The sequence below is a fragment of the Acomys russatus genome, chromosome 13 (assembly GCF_903995435.1).
Source record: "Acomys russatus chromosome 13, mAcoRus1.1, whole genome shotgun sequence".
In the NCBI taxonomy this organism is placed as follows: domain Eukaryota; kingdom Metazoa; phylum Chordata; class Mammalia; order Rodentia; family Muridae; genus Acomys; species Acomys russatus.
In genome coordinates this window covers 66343751-66362983 of record NC_067149.1, presented here as the reverse complement: position 1 = coordinate 66362983, position 19233 = coordinate 66343751, and the positions used below count along the sequence as shown (strand labels likewise).

Sequence of the window (19233 nt, the reverse complement as noted above, 5' to 3'; positions counted from 1 at the left end):
GACCGCATGGGGTGGAGCATGCTAGGTTGGCTACCTACAGCACAGGTGCTTAACCGGCATCTGACATTTCTACATTACTTACTGCATACTTCAAAGATGTAACATGAGACCATGTAGCCATATTCTATGAGGAAGAGCATGAGAGCATGCAGCCCTGAACCGTTCTCTCCTACACTTCTCTGATAAACTGGTTTTCTTTCTGGTCAGTGCGCAAGTTGGTTCTCCACAGCATTTCTGTAGACTGCAATTGGTAAATTGCAGATGCTTCAGAGAGGGAACTACCAATCCATCCAGGCTGTTGGCTTCTGAGTTAGTTCTCCATAAAAGAGCCTCAGCTGTTGGGTCCAAATGATACAATGAAAAAGAAGTTGAGATCTTTTTTCTAAATAAACTCATACATGGTTTACAGGGGAAACTTATCGGCTTATTCAGTTATGAGGCGGTTGTTCTCTCTGCTCCACAGTTGGATGCACTAAGACGTGCCTGATAAGCAAAGGCATTATGTGAGTCTCAAAAATAGTTTGACGAATAAGTACAATCTTGCCGTGAAGAAAGAATGAGAAAGATTGGTTGGTAGAAGCAGGAAGTCTAAAAACACGTCCTCAAGATCTACTGCAGCAGGGGCAAAGGGTGTATGGAAAAGAACGGGGGAGAAAGGAAAATTCATACCAAGAGACTTGGCCATTTGTCACCAGATGAAAGCAAGCCATCCAAAGTCAATAAGCAAGAGGGACAAATGCGATGCAGATTTGAGCCTCAGGAGGGTTCACATGGCAAGCAAATGGGGTTATGGATCTGAGAATCACTTTGCAGGAATTTTATGAGAGCCATAACTTAGTGTCTGCTATTGTCTTGGTGCTAGGACCTTCAATAGTCTCCCTTCCCACTGATGACGTGTATAAAGGTGCTTTGGACAAGACCCAAAGAGTTGTTGACAGTGACAAAGCATTTCTGAGCACAGCCTTCAGTGGGGGTTGGCGAGTGCCTGAGATCCTGGGATCTGGGATGCTGAGGCAGGAGGCTCCTCAGGAGTTTGAGTCTCTCCAGGGCTGTATGGTAAGACTTTATCTCAAAACAGTGTCTATTTTAGGCTTGGGTACACATCGAGGCCATAAGGGTGTTTTGAGGAAGGCTGTGGGCTAATCTGCATCCCTGGAAACTGTACAGGAGCCCCTTGCTGGTCTTTCTAGAAGCTTGTCACAGGACTCTGGAACTGATACGTTTATTAGTTGCCTCATTAAAACCAGACCCGTGGTCACTGCAGTTCTGGGCATCATTTTGCTTCTGTGATAACAGTCTGAAATGTGGCTGCTCATCATAACCTGGATGTGAGTTTAATCCAAAGATTCTTTCCTTCTTCATTTCAAATGTTCTTATTAAATTCATGAGATGTTATAACCCTCGCTGCCTTCAAAATGAATGCACTGGGCAAAATCAGTGATGCAGTGCCGTGTGCGAATGGAAAGACCGTCTAGTGGCTGGCCATCGTCTACACACAGGCAGAGTGGCTGGCCATCGTCTACACACAGCCAGAGTGGCTGGCCAGTCATCTCTTTGCCTCTTATTCTCTCTCATGTGCCTCCTCATATCAACCCGACCTAGCTCATGCTGTTTGCATTGGGCATGTGTCTGCTTCATGACTTTAGTCTACACATCCCTACATCTGTAGTTTGCATCCTCTAACATTTGAGTCTTAACCCATGGTGTCTTTATAAGCTTTTCCCTGCTTCCATTGTGACCCAGAAATAGTGACCACAGTCATCCAGGCTTTTAGGCTTTGTCTTGACAAAGTATTTTCCCCATTTCAGTGCCTCATGTTCCATTGTTTGTATGGCAGAGAGGTTTATGACAATTTGACAAAAGACATAGTTTGCAACTAACAGGACTCTTCCTTCATATCCTCCTACATCCCTCCCTACTTATGTCCCACCTCCATCTCTCCCCCCCCTCTCTTCCTTCTCCCTCATCCAATCCCCCCACACCATCCCCTGACCTCTCATGGGAACCAACCATAGTCTTTGTTGTGGTAGATGAAACCCTTTACAGGGAGAAGTGATGAGACGCATACGATTCCTAGGACTGCTGGGTAGCAGCGAGAAACGAGCTGAGACACGTCATAGAGGTCTGGGGTCTTGGTTTTCTTGATGATTGTTTCCTGACTGCCAAGCTCAACTTCACACACATAGTTGGTAGTTATTAAACATTTTCTAAGTGGCTGGATTGATGTATCGAAGTATTGATAAGGAGCATAGTGTCAAGGAAGGATGTGCGTTTCAACATGCTCTATATCAGTATCCATACACCCAGGGACAGACACTGATCAACACTTCCCCTCCACCTGGGGAGCCTAGCTTAAATATTTATTTGGAAAAAAAAATAGTTCTAGCTGTTTTAATTTCTAATTTCTACATTAGCTGATAGTGGGGCTATTTGTAGAGTTGGTTATGCTAGATTATATTCTTAAAAATAGTATCAATTTGTGCATGTATGTGTGCCAGTGTCTGTGCACATGCATGCATGTGTGTGTGTGTGTGTGTGTGTGTCTGCCTCTGCCTCTGCCTCTCCAGCATATTCCTCCACATCAGCCTGCTGTCTGGTTTGACATGGGCTCTAAGGGTCAGACTCAGGCTCTCTTGATAGTGAGCCAAGCGCGTCACTGATGAAGCTATCGCCTCGCCTAGAGAGTTTGTTTTTATAGTTTTCTAACTGATGTGAATTTCAGACAAGAGGGGCACCAGCAACCTACAGTCCATTTGAGAGGTGACAACTAAAGAAAAGACCATGTGGGTCAAGGAGGAGTGTGACTGATTTCATTTAAAAGATCTGCATAGTGTAGGGGTACTGGGTCCTAGACCCTGATCTGACAAGTTCTGCAGCAGCATGAAGCCCATTGTCTTGTGGTGGTTGTTACATATCTAAAGAAGCAAAGGCTGTGATTTTTCTATGGTTTCTTCAAGGTTATTTATAATATTGTAAAATTTTAATACTATTTGTGAACATAAAAATTAATGTTCATAGTTAACATAATACAGATTCGGCTTTGGTTTTATAAGGAGGTTGAGGTGATGGCCAGGCTGATAAAATTCTAGAGGCGCATACAGGAGGACCTGAGTTCAGATTCCCAGGCAGATGATTGTCTGTAATCCAAGCCTTGGGGCAGGAGAAATGGGAGGTCCCTGGAGCACACTCAGCAGCCAGTCAAGCTAACTGGGGATCCAGGGTTCAGCAAGAAAGGCTGCCTCCAACAGCTAGGGCAAAAAGTAACTGAGGTGACTGCGCAAGACATGTGGCACTGGCCTCTGGCCTCCACAGGCATGCAGAACCAGAAGCAGGTGTACTTACCCTCATGTGTGGGCACATGCATGAAGACACAGGCCATACATTGTAGACACAGAGTTCACAGGTGTGGTGTATAAAGGAAGGCTCCATCCACTCTGTGAGGCAATTATTCTGTAGCCATTATGTCACTGCTGAAAGGCAAACATGTGCATTTCCATGGAGGGATTTTCTGCCAAATTATCTACCATTTTGGATGTCAATGCAGTTATTCTTTGAAGGTCTCAGGTCTTCTAGCTATCCCCTCCCAGGCAATCCCAAGGCATGCCCTTAAAACCAATATTCTAACAACTTTCTGTGTCAGTAATTGATTTTTACTTTACAAGAAAACATAGTGACTGGCTTCATGAAGATATGTTCTTTCACATGGATTACATATTTGCGTCACAGTCACCCCATGCCATTCCCTTTCTTGCTTGCTACCCACTAACATCTTCCTTTCCACAAGATCTCTTACTTCTAGTTTCATGTCAATATAGATTGTGTGTGTGTGTGTGTGTGTGTGTGTGTGTTGTGTGTGTGTGTAGAAAGAGAGAGGGGGTGATTTGATATATCTACATAAAATACAGAACCCACAAAAGAAAGAAAATATGCAATATTTCTTTCTGAGTAGGACTTTTTTTACTTAGCGTGTTGCTTTCCAGTTTCTTTTCCAAAGGGCGTTAACTATCTACTTTATGGTAACTGAGGCTCCACTGTGTGTATGCTTGTTCCTTTCTATTCACTCACCAATTTGTTGTTTGTTTCCTCGGTGTCGTTTGCTTTCTTAGTGTGCTAGCCACTCTGACAAAGGTGGACCGTGGATGTGTGATTTTCTTTTCTCATGGAGGGAGGGGCTAGGGGAGGAAAACAAGGGGCACCAAGGCTGCTTCTCTTTGATTCTCTCTCTCACGTTCAGCAGGTTCAAGGTCAGCTGCCGCCCTTGATGATTCCCGTGTTCCCTCCTGACCAGAGGACTCTCGCAGCAGCTGCCCAGCAAGGATTCCTGCTCCCCCCTGGCTTCAGCTACAAGGCTGGGTGTAGTAAGTACTGCTGAGCTTCTAATTCCAGGGTGGGTGGAGGATGCGGCTTTCAGTTGGCCCGCTTAATGTGACTGTCACACCGAGAAGTGAGTTCGCTCCCTTAGTATGTTCACCTTGGAGCTAAAACACAATGCTGGAGTAGGGAGGGTTTGTGTCAGTATCCGTAAGTGCAGGTCTCATTTCTGTGCCCCCAAAGTCACTACTTGTCACTTAAACCTCACTTTTTTTTTTTTTTTTTTTATAAAACTGAGTTTGTATCTCTTAGTTTTTCTCTTAACTCAGCTATTACACAAATAATTGATACTTTTATATCTGTTTATAAAGCTTTACAATCTTGAATACAATCTTGAATAGTTTAAGTCTGTTCTTAACCGTCTATGTTATTCTGAGTCCATCCTTGCTAAAATCTGGAAGTTACTTGTTTTTTAGATTTTTTTTTTCCCTCCAGCTAAATGGTCATCTCTCCTGTACCTCTGTCTGTGGCTGACTCCCCAGCTCAAACCCCTACTACCTCCCCTAACTCCTCCTGCCCTGCCTGGCAGGAAGTCCAGCCCTAGTCTTTCCCCTGCTCAGAGATGGGCTTTAAGCTGTTTTATTGGATACCGGGGAATAGCTGAGGAGCAGTGTTTACACAACATTGAGACAGAAATCAGAATTTAAACTCCACAATAACCTTATGTCTATACCTTCTGTTTCCAATGTATTGCTAAAATATGAATATAATTGGGGGTTCATTTTTTTTAGTAATGCTTTCCTACAGTTTTTCATTATCTAGTAAGTCAACCCTGAATTCCCTAGAGAGAATGGGACCTTTGTGTCCTCCACATATTAATAGCCTGTTGTGGGTGGAACGGAAAATGGCCCTCATAGACTTGTGAGTTTGAACTATGGTTCCCCCGAAACAACACAGTGGTGATGGTGTTTGAAAAGTCGTGGAACCTTTAAGATACAGACACCTTCTGAAAGATGCGAATCACTTGGTGGCCTACGGCCCCACCTATTTCCTATTTTCTCACTGATTACCGACTGTGGGTATTTGTGAAGCCAGCCTTGCGCTCATGACTTGACGGAAGGTAGCCCTTCAGACTGTGAGCCACTTCTCTTGCCTCTTGCCATGCACTTTGCCCAGCAGCAGGGAAAGGAACCGACCCTGAACTCAGTTCCTCCTAGTCTTTTGGTTCTTAGAAGTGTCTGTACTCTTCCTGGGCATCGGCCTCTCACCATCATGGTTCACTCTGCTAGGTATTTTGAACCTTCTTCAGTTCATGTCAGGGGTGCTTTCTCGGATCTGTGCTGGGTCCTTTTCCTCTGACCCCTTTGTGTCCTGTGTGATTTCCCAGCTCAATATACTATAAAGATTTAAAGACTAGAAATGTGTTCAAAATCATAGGCATAAAAATGCAAAACACCACCTAACAGGAAAATTAGAATTAATTTCTAGTCAAACTGTGTAGAGATTCTTAAACTAAATATCACAGCTCAAAACTCAGGACTGTAAAAACCCAACTTCCAGCTGCCCCTCTGTGTAGCTTTTTTACTGACTTAGCCAATATACCTCCTGACTTGGTTTTCCTACATTTTCAAATGAGTCAACATATTGTGTTTCCATTCTGGACCCTTGACCGATCCCTTTCATAATACAATTACACAGTTTTAATTTTATAGATTGTCATTTAGTACAGATGCACAGAATTCTTTTTAAAAAGAACAACTAACAGTATGTTCAAAGAGTTTAAAGTTCTCAGAATAATTTTATATTCCATTGTTATTCTAAGCTCTGTGTTCTTAAGCACAAAGGGCCTTTGGCTTTATTTCTCTTTGTCTAAAGAATGGCTCCTCACTTGAAACACATGAAGCCAACGTGGTTTTAGTTTTTTTGTTTGTTTTGGCTTGTTTGTTTGTTTTGTACTCTAGTTTAATAAAACAACAAAAATCCACTTTAAAAAAAATCATCCATTGCCTCAGACTGCATTGCAAAATATGCATATAGCACAATTTTCTTTTCCAAGAGAAAAGCAAGCATATTTTTAAGCTAATATAGAAGTAAGTTCCATTAACAAATACTGTGCAGAAAAGAAAAACATCCTGAAAGTGAACAATAGCACACCTCTAAACCCAGCCCCAGCCGGGAGCCCCTGGCGCCTCCCTCCTCTTTGACAGCTAGCATGTGAAATGTGTTCGCTCCAGTGTCATGGGTTGAATCAAGTTTTCCTTTGTGAAAACGGTTGGTAGTTTAACTGTTTGATATTCATGTCTTTAATGCTTAAAGTTATAAACAATACCACTTCTTCAGTTACCTTGGAAATAAAATAGAATAAAGCTTTTACTTCTGCTGGCCAACTTCAGCTTGGCACCTTGCCAGACTCCAGAACTTAGCAGAAGCTGGTTGTGAGAGAAAGTGGCCGCCCTTGTTAACACCCGGGCTCCTGGGGCAAGCCTCAAGGAGGAGCTGAGAGGACACCATAAATAGTATTGACTGTCTCTCCACTGGTCACATTGCAGGAAAAGAAAGTGGGGAGCCAAATAAAGGCTGCCACCCCATCTCCATGTGACTCCTCACCCTATTTCCCTGTGGTTGTCAGCATGGCTTTTGTGTAGGGTGGTTGCTTTGAGTGTTAGGACACAGTTCTCGGTGACAGACACTTGCCAGCTCTCGTACTGTGTAGATCTAAAACCCGAGACTTTTTCTTCAGCTTGTGGAACACTGGGCTGAGATTTGATCATGAGCTAAAGTGTGGAACTTTAAATGTTCCCTTTAAGCACAAGCTGAGGAACCTGGCTATTCCAGCTGGAGTCCACAAATCTTATTTGCTCCTTGGAGCATAGAGGTATTGTTCCTGTTTTAAAAATGTTGATGAAAAATGAAAATGATGGTAGATATGTTTCCTGCCATGGAGTAAACAGAATTGTCACATAGCTCACTGCAAGAATGCACACACAGCCCGGTAGCAGCCAGAGAACTTCAGGACAAGCTAACTAGATGCACAAGGGAGCAGCACTGAAGGCTGGTCTCCTGCGGGCTCACCTGTGAGTTCTTAGGTTAGCACACAACCAGAAGAGTACTGACAACACATCCTAACCTTCTGTTGGGCACTTAATAAAGTCAAGCACAAAAATGCAAGTCATCACAAATCCACGTCTAGTTATTCGTTTTCCTACTTATTTCTTAAGACCTAAAAAAGTGCTGGCAAACATCTGTGGAGGTGAAAGCAATGGCATTTTGTTTATTGTTGGTCCCAGCCACAGCCTTACACTGTAATCCAGTCTTCCTGCCTCAGGCTATAATAGGATTTTGGGGTTAGGGATGTCAGTTCATAACAAAGATGAATTAGTAAACCAAACGTTATCCCATGGATTTGAAAGAGTCATATGAAAATAGTTTGAGGGTGTCAACTTCACTTTACCCAATTCACTTAAGAGGGGAAAGTTAAACAATAGTTCTTTTAAAAACATGTTAGTTTTTTCTAAACTCCTAAACAAGCTGTAATGTGAAACTTTAATTTATAACATATAACTTAAAATTCCAAGTCTAATATATATCCAGCTGTACTAGCTCATTGGAATCAGAAAATAATGGCAGCCCACTAAATAAGTTTGGGGTGCGAAATACCCAAGATGCTGGTTCCAAATTATAAGTCAAGTGGTCACACAAACAACTTTGTCCAATCACTCCAAGTGTCTCAGGACTGTATGGGCATGGTCTTCTCAGGAGAGCCCTAACTTGTTAGGGAAAAACTTACACTTATAATCTCTGAGACTTCTGACAAACAGCTTTGGCACCTGCAGAAGGTACTTTGTGTTGGAAAAAAGACATATCCCCTGTAGTTGTTCATCTTAGAAAAAACAGTCCTACCTTAAAGGGAGGAGATAAATTTTTGTGTGTGCATGTTGGTGTACACCCAACACTTTCACCTTGGGACAGACTTTACAGACCTTGGCTGGTGGAAGGGTTGAGGTTTACTCTGCTGTTTTCTCTGTCTCTGGGTCCCTTCCCTCTGTACGTAGCTCCCAGCTGATGGTGTTCAGGAAACCCCCAGGCCTTCTACAGTGTGTGTTTTAGAAACATAGTTGGGAGTAGATGACTCAGTTTCGGGTTGCTGTAGCCCTCTGCCCTTCTTTCTCTATTTGGACCCAAAATTTCCAATCCTGTAGTTCTAATATTCACACACATTGGAAATTTTGACAGGGAGGCATTTTATATGAAAAGAATAAAATCTTGAGAAAAGCCAAATTTCAATAAAAGAACAATTTTTATGCACACTATAAAAATAAGTTGGAAAAGAGCTGGCTTGATCACTTAGCACAAGGTGTGGAGTTGAATGTGTCATATGACCATTGACACAGTCTCTTTGCTAGATGGACAAGGCAACATCTTATGCCAAGGTACTCAGGGCGGTCTTGGTTAACTCCCAGGGACACGTCGGGTATTTTAAGTATTCAAAACAAAAAACAAACAAACAAAAAACACAGAGGCATCTATTTGGCACGCTGCAAACTTCTATATTTAAGCTGTGTGGAGTTTTCTTAGTAAGGATGAGTACATGGGTTTCTCTTTCCTCCTAAAGGTGGCTTTAAAAATGACTATGCCACTGAAAGTGCCTTAACTCAAGAAGGTTTCGGGGGCTCTTTCCTAATGAGGCGTTACTGGCTGTGGTGGTGATGATGGTGGTTTTAACTCCATTGCTCCCTTGTACTTTTTTTAAACCAGGAAGTTGTCATGAGCATAAAATAACAAGACTTATTTCCACATGACTTACAGAGCTATATATACTGTTGCAAAGATAATAAATTCATAGACCTATACTAGTTGATTCCTCCTTGTACATGATTGCAGGCTTTTTGTTGCATTTGCTTGGCAAAATTTGCCCAATCCCAAATAGGCCACAGCAAAGTAAGAAGTACTTAAAATGGCAGCGCTTGGAGGTGGAATCAGGTTGAAAATCTGCTGATTTGTTCTGCCTCTCACAGGTTGCTCCCCGTAGACTCAGGTGTTTGAACACCCTAATCTCCAGTTGGTGACTCTTTTGTTTTTGTTTTTGGTGACTGTTTAAGACGGTTGTGGAGCCTTGATGGAGAAAGCTCATCACTGCGGGTAGGCTTGAGCTTCCTGTGTGTAGATAAATGTGATCTCGCTTTCTCTGACATCATATGCTCCAATATAGATACGTGCAGCCACGGCTGGCTCAAAGGGCCTCTTTCCAAGAAAAAAAAAAAAAACCACTTTCAAACTCACCAACTATATCTGACTCCCTAAAGGATTTAACATAACACTTGAGTGGGGGGGGGGGGTGGATTAGGAGCCTAGGGGGAAAAGCAATCCCAATCATTTTAACACAATACAGAAGCCAGGAGATATGATTGGATGTCCATTCCTTCACTTGCTGATGCAGAACTGTAGTCTGTAATGGCTAAGACCTAGGTTTCCTCCCCTGTTGGTTTAATAAATGTGCTTATGCTTTGGTGACTGCTTGGACCCCGGTTGCCTACAACCTGTGTGTCAGCTGACACTGTAGACTCAGAAATTAGCATGTGGTCTTCTAAATGCCAGATCACAAACCCTGTGCACAGAGAGACACAGTGGAACCCACACCATTTCCCGCCAAGCAATGAAACATGTGGCATTAACTAGAAACAGGAACATGTCAACAAGTTTGCCGGAGGAAGTTGATGGCATTTATTTCCTAAACATTAATTTTATTGTGGCCTATGAGGAACTAATTAGCTGAGAGGTCCCTTTCATATTGGAAGAGGAAACACTGTCCAGAAAACTGATGAGGAGTAAATACACCACATTTTAAGTTTATTAAGCTTGGCTTATCAACTTCTATTTATTTGAGCTAATCTCATAAGGCAATTAACTATTTCAATCACTATATTGCTATTTTATTTAGCACATTTCTGAAAACCTAATCGATGTGCTGAAATGCAGAAAGAGTATGTGAGGGCATCTCTGGTTTCATAGAGCCAAGCGCGACTAAGTACAGTTTCTTAAAAAAAAAAAAAAAAAAAAAAAAAATCACGTAATTGTTTCCAACATGAGCCTAATAAACAGACAAGTGGAAACAGACATGTACAAAACGGCAACAGAAGACATCCACAGTTGGTGGCAACAAAACAGCGGAGGTTAAGAGCCATCAGGTCATGCGGCTAGAGAGGTAGCCTAGAGATGGAAAGAAAGCACTTATGCTCTTCCTGGGGACCATGGTGGGTAACTCTATCTCCAGGTGATCTGACACCCTCTTCTCTCCTTTCTGGGCACCCACACATATGTGTCATATGCTCACACAGATACATAGAAATAAGTTTAAATCTTGGAAAAAGGTGGGTTTCAAGTGACAGAAGCATTTTCATCAGCATTTACCACACGCACAATCTCTGTTGTTCCCCTCAGTCAAGGGAAGCCACATCTGGCCACACGTCTGCTCCTAGAAGACCAGAGATGCGCTTAAAAATGCTGGGTGTAGTTCTCTGACCACTTCTGTTGGTGGGCACAGGATATACATTTTATGACATTATCTTTTCTCAGTATTTCAAAAGGTACATCATTTTCCTTCTGTGCCTTCACTGTTTTAACATCCAGGCAGCCACAGGAATGTCCATCCCAGCTACTTTATATGATAATTGAAATTTTTTAATTGACTCATTATAGCTAAAGAAGACAAATCATTGCTGCCGTAACACACATCACAATTGAGTATTAAGTGGGTGATCCAACTTTGAAAATAAAGGCTGACAGAATTAAAACCCTTTTGTTCATCCTAGGTCACAACCTAAGAGAGTCTGTCCACTCCAGGCAGCAATCGACACTACTGAGGACCTCTGTGCTGTGTGCTCCCCTTGGCAGTGGGGGATGCTATTACGTCACTCCCAGGGGTCTGAAACATGCCATTTAGAGTCTTCTAGGCTAAGAGTCACCCCACATGTATTTCCCACTGCTGCTTTCCTCCTTGCTACCTTGGTTACAGTTCCCATCACTGTGGCTAATGTCTGATGTGAAGAAATCTAAAGGACTCAGGGATTTGGGATGTTGTTTCCACTGTTGCAGCAGAATGTCCAGCTTCCTCCAGTGACGCACTACTTCCTAAAGGTTCCACAACCTTCTAATCAGAGGCCACAAAAGCACATGAGCTTCTGGGGGCCATTTCCCTGCAAGCCATAACACCTGAAGACCACAGGCCCCTGAGCACAATCCAGGAAGTGAGATGTCTGTCCTGACAGACCACATCAGAATGTCTGTTTTTTAAAAATGTAAAAACATTTTAAGGACGAATTGGGGATGGAAAAGAAAAAGCATTTGATTTTGTCTAAATTGACTTAAAAGAATTCTCTTCTTCCAAATTGCTGCCTCTTAAGACTGTGATCTTACCCGTTCCATTTTCTCCAGACCGTTCCATTTTCCCTAAGACACAGAGGCAGGGTTTAGCCATATATTCTAGCGGAGTTCTGGATGTGAAAGCAATTAGTTAATGAATGAGTCCCTTTGAGCGGTTTAAAGTGAGTTACTGTGCAGTCCTTTAAATGACGCCTCTGTAGTAACACTAGCACGCAGGCGCAAATGGCTGCTCTTTGATTCATTGTCCCCCTTTCAGAGACACCCAAGTTCCTCGGATGACTAATCCAGGATTTTCATTCACACTAGAAGCTTCTAGTTCTGACCCAAGAGTTGAAGGAAAAACAAGTGCCTCATCATCTATATGCAGAAATGTCTGTGTGTTCTGGGAGGCTCTTCCTAGAGTGTTCATAAATTAATCTTTCTAAACTAGCTACTGAGGTAACTGTTAAATAGGATAAAGTTTTCATTTGCAACGCTACATTAAAAAGTCGTAAAACTATATTTTATTTAAAAAAAAACTTCCTAGTGTAAAAGGATTAGCCTGTGACAGGACAGTTAGAGCTAATGACTATCTCACAATGTCTCCCTTTAAAATATCTATAGAGCCAAACAAGACCTAATGTATTTTACTCTGTCAAATAAAATTCACTAGAAATATTTGCATTTATCCTTTACCATTTGGTGGCAGTTAAAATATTATCATGTCTCATAAAAATTTCAAATTGAAATCATATTGTGCTATGATAGCAAAATTTAAAAGGCTGATCCATGTTATACATTAAGAAAGAAATTCTCTAGTTCATTTCTGGGTTCAGCAAGGTATTTGGAGAGAGTTGCTTTATGTCTTAGTGCTCTGGGCCGGAGATGTGGTGCAGTGGTTAGGAACACTGTTTGCTCTTGTAGAGGACCTGGGTTCGAGTCTCAGTACCCACATGGAGGCTCTCAACCCGGTACCTCAACCTGCAGGAGTTCCAACACCCTCTTCTGGGCTTCATGAGCACTGCTTGCACCTGTACACAAAACTGAACTCAAACAAAACAAGACAAATAAAACAAAAAAAACAACAACAACCCACTGAAAGGCCAATATTAAAAAAATAAATAAGTCTCAGCATCTAATCTGCTTGGATCCCCTGGGGGGTGGAGTCTTTCAGAGGACCTCTATGGTAGGCTCCCTTCCTGTTCCTTCTCTTCAACTGCTTCCGGTGTCTGTTCTATTTGTCCTTCTGAGTGAGAACTAAGCATCATCCTAGGGTTCTCTTTGTTGTTTAGTTCCTTTAGATCTGTGGATTGTAGTGTGGTCATCCTGCATCTGATCGCTTCCCCCTGCCAGGGCGGCCTTCCCAGGCCACAGAGGAAGAGGACACAGGCAGTCCAGATGAGACCTGATAGGCTGAGGTCAGATGTTAGGGGAGGGGGGCTCCCCCTTTCTGAGGACTAGAGGAGGGAGGGAGAGGATGGGAGGGAGGGAGGGGAGGGAGGGAGAGGGTATGAGGGAGGGAGAGTGGGATCAGAGGCAACGAGAGAGGGGGCTGCAATCAGGACGTAAAGTGAACAAACTAAAAATAAAAAGTAAATTAAAAAATAAGTAAAAATAAAAATTATAAAAAGTAAATAGAGGAAGAATAACAGGTCACCAAGAAGAGACTTGATACCCTATGAGCATATACAGGGGGAGAAGGTCCCCCTCAGTCACAGACATAGGGTAGGGGGGAAGCAGGAGGGAGAGAGGAATGGGAGGATACAAGGGATGGGCTAACAACTGAGATGTAATGTGAATAAATTAATAAAATGTTTTTAAAAAGTAAATATAAATATAAAAATTACAATACAAAATAAATAAATAAATAAGTGCAATGAGGTAAAAGCATAGTGTTCTTACTGGTATACAGAGTCACATCCCACTTCCTTGGATTCCAGAATAAACTGGCGTAAGAGCATCACAGGGATGAAGAATAATTTAACTTGTCTTCATAGGAGTGTCTCAGGGACACTCAGGTAGTTTAATAAGATGATAAATAACAACTTAGCAATGAAAAGAAATAGTTTGACGTTTTGGATGCATCCTACTTACTTAAAATGATTATATGAATGTGTCTGTAGGGTGGGTGCAAATGCGTAAGTCCAGCCCGCCTGGTGAGGTCAGAAGACAGCTTGCGGGAGGCGGGCCTCCTCTTACACCAACCGCGTAGCTTCTGGGGCTCAGACTCAGGTTCTCCAGTTTGATGGCAAGGCCCTGTACCCTCTGAGCCATCTCACTGAAGAAAACGTTGCTTACCTCGACATCCATCTAATTAAGTATGAGTTGCTTTAAAATAAAAATTTATAAAAGACAGACCATGGAGTAGAAAAGGTACTTGTTCCCTGAACCTATTTTGCAGAAAATTCAACTTTTAGACTCTTTTTAGAATTTACGGTGGTGTGAAGAATTAAACCCAGGATGCCTTGTATCCTAGATGTATGCTCTAGCCCTGAGCTACATCCCTGGACTTGTTTTTAACCTTCTCTGTATGATCTCAAATCCTAGGCCTCCACCCTTTCCCGCTCTCTGTTCCTTTTATCATAGGAAGCTAAACATGGAGTTTGTTTGAATTAAACACATTCTCATTCTTATAGCCTCATGTTTGACATTGAGAGTAGTGATAGAAAGGCTTCCCATCTGTCTTTTAAATTTCCCAGTATTCAATCACAAAGGTTTCAACTCCAGTCGGTCCCATACCAGGCTGGAGAGGTGGCTCAGCAGGTAAATGTTCCTGTTGCTCCTTCAGAGGACCTGAGTCCAGTCCCCAGCACCCACGGACACCTGCAATTCCAGCTTCAGACGATCCAAAACCTACGTCTGACCTCCTTCAGTACCCTTCTAGACATGGAACAAACACAAACAGGCATACACCTCTGCACACAAAGGTGAAATAAATCTTAAAAAATAAACAGCACGGTTAGATTGTGTTGCCAACTTCTTCATCCTTCACAGTGAAGATTCAGTGTAAACGCACAAACTTTTAGTGGTGCTTTAAGTCCTATCCAAAACATGGGACTGATTTTGTCCTTGTTTTGTATAGTCCTGTTGGGTATTTGCCTGTCTTGGAGGTAGTGTTCCTGTCTAACCTGCCTACTACTAAGATTCCGGGTATGCACACCAGCTAATTGGTTTTATAAGTGAGCGCATTGTGCAAGCTAGGGTTGTTACGTCTCAGCGTCTGCACATAGCTATATGTGAACCATGTTAGTAAAATGAGTATTAAGTAATTTGTCTACTATGAAAATATAACTACATGCTTTTAAGTTAGTCTGTTAGGCTCCCTAAAACTTAATCCTTTTCTTACAAAAAAAAAAAAAGTTGACTATACTACTTTCGATTTTGAGGTCCTTCCTTCTTTTGATTGTGAGGTTCTCCTTCCCGGGTCTCTCACCAAGTTGTGAAGTTGTGTATCAAACACATGCAGACACACACACAGACATCAGTGTCTCCAGCCTCAGGGGCTCCAACAACTTCTTCTGATTCCCTTGTGCAAACTTATCTACGTGTCATAAACACACACACACACATACACACACACACATAGGCACACACCTGTACACACAGTAATAAAGTAAATCTTAAAAAATAAATTGCACCGTTAGACTGTGTTTCCAATTTCTTAATCCACTTCAGCAAAGATCCATTATAAACATGTGTGCGTGTGTATACACATATACATACAGTTCTCTGTGTGTAGTGTGTGTGTATGTGTGTTAGCATATGTAAAATGTCCTAAATTGAACGAAGTTCTAAAACTCAATAAATATTTGCTCCTTACTCTTAAAACCAGTGGGGGAGTAGTGAGAGTGGAGGAAGGTGAGATTTCTTTCTTGAACCATATGCAAGAATAAAATGGAAAGCTCACCTGTGCTTCTCTATTTTCTTATGTCACTTTCTGCCAACTAATTGGGGCCTAAGCTCTCTGCAGGTGGTGTCCCTCTCCCGTTCTATCTCCATTAATTCAGGCCATTATCATTTCCCACTGGATCCACTGCAGTGGGCTTAACATGCCTCTTTGTCTCGCCTTTCCCCTCTTCCAATCGATCTCTCTCTAGCCACAAAATTGATCTATCTGGAACACAGATCAGGCCCGAGTCACACCCGGCTTAGCATCGGCCACTGACTCACCATTGCCAGCAGAGCAAATGCAAGGCTCTCTGAGCACAGAGTTCCTCTCACTGGTTGGGCCCATCGCACACTGCTCCCTTTCTGCACTGACTACATTGAGAAGGATGTTCCTGTGTATTCGGGGACTGATGCAAGGTGGGCAAGGTGTGTGAGCATCGTGAGTGGCAGGGGCTCACAAGCAGAAGGTGCTGCTTGTCCGTTCTTCCAACAGCCTTTGAGATGGATCAAAGCAACAACTCCCTCCTTGGCCTCCCCTCTACAGTGCCCTCACGCACCTCCTCTAGTCTGAGGCTCCCCTCCATCTGGAAACTAGAGAAGAAAGAGCTGAGTCTACTTACTGCCCATCTGAGAAGAGAGTTAGTCTGTCTAAGGAAGTGATGGAGACTCTGGCAGATGGGGACATCGAAGGTGGCTGCTGGAAGGGCCCCAAAGTGTGATCTCTTAGTGAAGATAGCCTGGGAACTCAGATCAGCAATTTTCATTTTGCTCTAGTCTAGGCCCAGGCTGAGTTCTTTCCTGGAAGTTTCTAGAATATCTTCAGTGCTCTTCTACATGCCAAGGAGCATCCTTAGGTCAGTTTTGTGTGTTTGCACGATTATCTGCTCATTAGATAACAATGCCACCAGGACAGGGACCTGTGTGTGTTTGGGGGGGGGGGTGTATACATGCGTACCTGGGGGGATAGTTTCATATTTCCTGGCACCTAGAAAAAGAAATCTGGTGTTGCCAGGGAAGCCAAACAAAGACATAATAAGTACTAGAGGCTGCTGAGGTATTTACCACTGCATTTGAGGGAAGATAGAGGTTTCACCAGCCTCTGCGTTCGGCCAGCAGCTGCTTGACTGTGCTTGCTGGTCCCTGGCAAAGGGCCACACCTACTTCTCAAACTCCTTAGCTAAATAACCCTGTTTTGAAAAATGATTCTCTTGTCTTTCATATAACATAGCAACAGACCATAACACAACTAGAGATGAGTGATATGTCAATTTTCCTATGTGACTCGGTACTTCCAGCAAGCCTTCTGAAGGCTTTAGTGCCAGCCTCAGCGTTTTCATCCCCACATCCACTGCAATCTCAGCTGTGTTTTGGAAGCATTGACTAGCAGGTCTCGTAGCAGCCACCTTAGTCTTTCTCTTTCTGCTTTTGACCCTCGTATGCCCAACAAGTTCTGACACGACCCCAGAAACACAGGTACATAAAACAGGTATACAAATCAAAGATTTACTGGCAAGAAACAACACCACATTTTCATTTTAAAGCAGTTCTCTGCTACACATGTAATTTTACCACTTAATAAAAGCCAAAGAAAACTTGTAGATTAATGAGATAGATATATATGTGTGTGTGTGTGTGTGTGTGTGTGTGTGTGTGTGTGTGTGTGTGTGTGTGTGCATGTTAGGGTTTTTTTTGGTTTTTTTTGTTTTTTGGGTTTTTTTTTTTTTAATGAGACAGGGTTTCTCTGTGTAGCCTTGGCTGTCCTGGACTCACTTTGTAGACCAGCCTGGCCTTGAACTTGCAGTGATCCACCTGCCTCTGCCTCCCCAGTGCTGGGATTAAAGGCGTGCACCACCACCGCCTGGCTGCATGTTAGTTTTTAAGGTTAAACCTTGGCTGAACACTTGATATTGCAGGGTATAGGACCATCTTCAACATTTTCAGAGCTGGTTGTTTGATTTCATATTCCTCATTGCTGAGAGCACCGTTTTATGATAGTGCAGAATGGGAGAAGTATGCTCGCAACTGGGAAGGTGGTTCAGCAGGTAAATGCATGCGTTCTCCTTACAGAGGACCTGGGTTCCGTTCCCAGCACTCACACCCAGTGCCTCAGCACTCTTTGTAACTCCAACGCCCAGGGGCCTGCTTCACTCTCTGGCCTCTGTAGGCACATGAGCACTAGAAGGTGCACACAAACACACACAAATAGAATAAAATAGGAAATCCCATCTAATGCCAACTCCAAATTTTCTTAATGGTTCTTTATAAAACTCAAGCCAGCAATTCAAAAGGCATTCTTTAAAAAAAAAATAAAAAAATAATCTTCTATAAGTTAATCTAAAAATACACTAACCTCACGCATGCTGAGGAATGAGGATAAGAAAATGCTAAAGGTCTTTGTTTCCCTAAATTACACCAATATTTTCCTTGAGAGAAAATTTATGTATACAGCAAAAGTGTTGTGAAATCCATAACATGCAATAGTCTGGAGGCTGATCGGATGTGTTTCAGGCTGCTTGGTTGGTCATGTGTGGTGTGGTGGTGCCCACTGCAAGGCACAGATGCTACGTAGTCAGACCGAGGCTACTGTGAGCCACAGGCCTGTCACATGGCCCTGCATGAGCCAGGACCCGTTACACACTTGATGCTGATGCCGTGCTGCTCTTGCCTACCTTCTCACAGCCCCCACAGCCATCCCCCTGCTTCTGTGCGGAGCTGGGACCCCCAGTTGAAGAAGCAAGGCCTTGGTGCATTTTTCAACCTCATAAAAAATTTTTATTTTGAACTAGAATTTTCCAGGCTTGGACTTCAAGTAAGAAAATTAATTTTGGAAAGGTTGAGGGAAAAACTGTTCAAATGGTGAAAAACTGAGAAAGGAATAAAAGAAATTGCTCTTAAGTAGTTGAAGTCAATTTGAGTAAGACTCACGGCTGGACTGTAAAAGTCAGAATTTCCCATTATCTGCTGTTCACGAAGTTCCTCATGGGGTACGGAAAAAAGAAGCCTGGTGTGCTGTTTTCTTGGACCAGTTAGTTGAGGGATGGCATGAATGAGTGACAGTATTTATTTCTACAAAATTATTCTTCTCAGCTAGCTTCTGATTTTTGATTTGCCATTTACAAATTCTCACAGAGTCCACGTCTACTTCAGAGCATGGCATATTTGTAAAAATATATTTTAAGTTTCCTTAATTAAGAATTAAAATGCTGTATTAGAAAATTTCTCAGTGACTCTATTTCTATTTTATTTCAGAACTGGGGACAGATTTCAACAGACCTAGCTCTGAATATTTTGGGCTTGGAAAAAAAAACTTAATATTGATGTAGATAGACACGGTGCAATGTAAGTGAATTTCACGTTGGGCAGAGAAAACTGCTACAGTGTGGCTCCGTGGGCAGAATGCTTCTGACACGTGCTGAAGTCCTGCTTACAATCATATGTTTATATTTCAGAAGCTGTATGTGACTGACAATACACAGTAGTTGTTAATACTTCACTCATTGCTGCTAAAATGTGCTGTCCTCTATTCCCTTATATACCAAACGCATTACCAAATAGCAACCTCAGACCATTATGTTCTAGAGTGAAATGTCACAGACGAGGTGGCTTAGTCAGCAGCTACATTTCTCACAGCTGTGCAAGTTGGGAGCTCTTTAAAGATAAATCCTTTCTTATGGG

The 19233-nt window shown here is 42.6% G+C and overlaps 1 protein-coding gene across 12 annotated transcripts in view; it reads left to right on the top strand.

Moving 5' to 3' along the window:
* Sox5 (SRY-box transcription factor 5) overlaps positions 1-19233 on the top strand; it is a 775369-nt gene that overhangs the window by 649373 nt on the left and 106763 nt on the right. For 9 of the 12 annotated variants that reach the window (XM_051155573.1, XM_051155574.1, XM_051155579.1 and 6 more), the window contains one exon: positions 4235-4358. In XM_051155573.1, the coding sequence (XP_051011530.1) occupies positions 4235-4358 (124 nt within the window). The remainder of the gene's footprint in view (positions 1-4234; positions 4359-19233) is intronic. The other 3 variants (XM_051155571.1, XM_051155581.1, XM_051155577.1) reach the window with 1 other exon arrangement.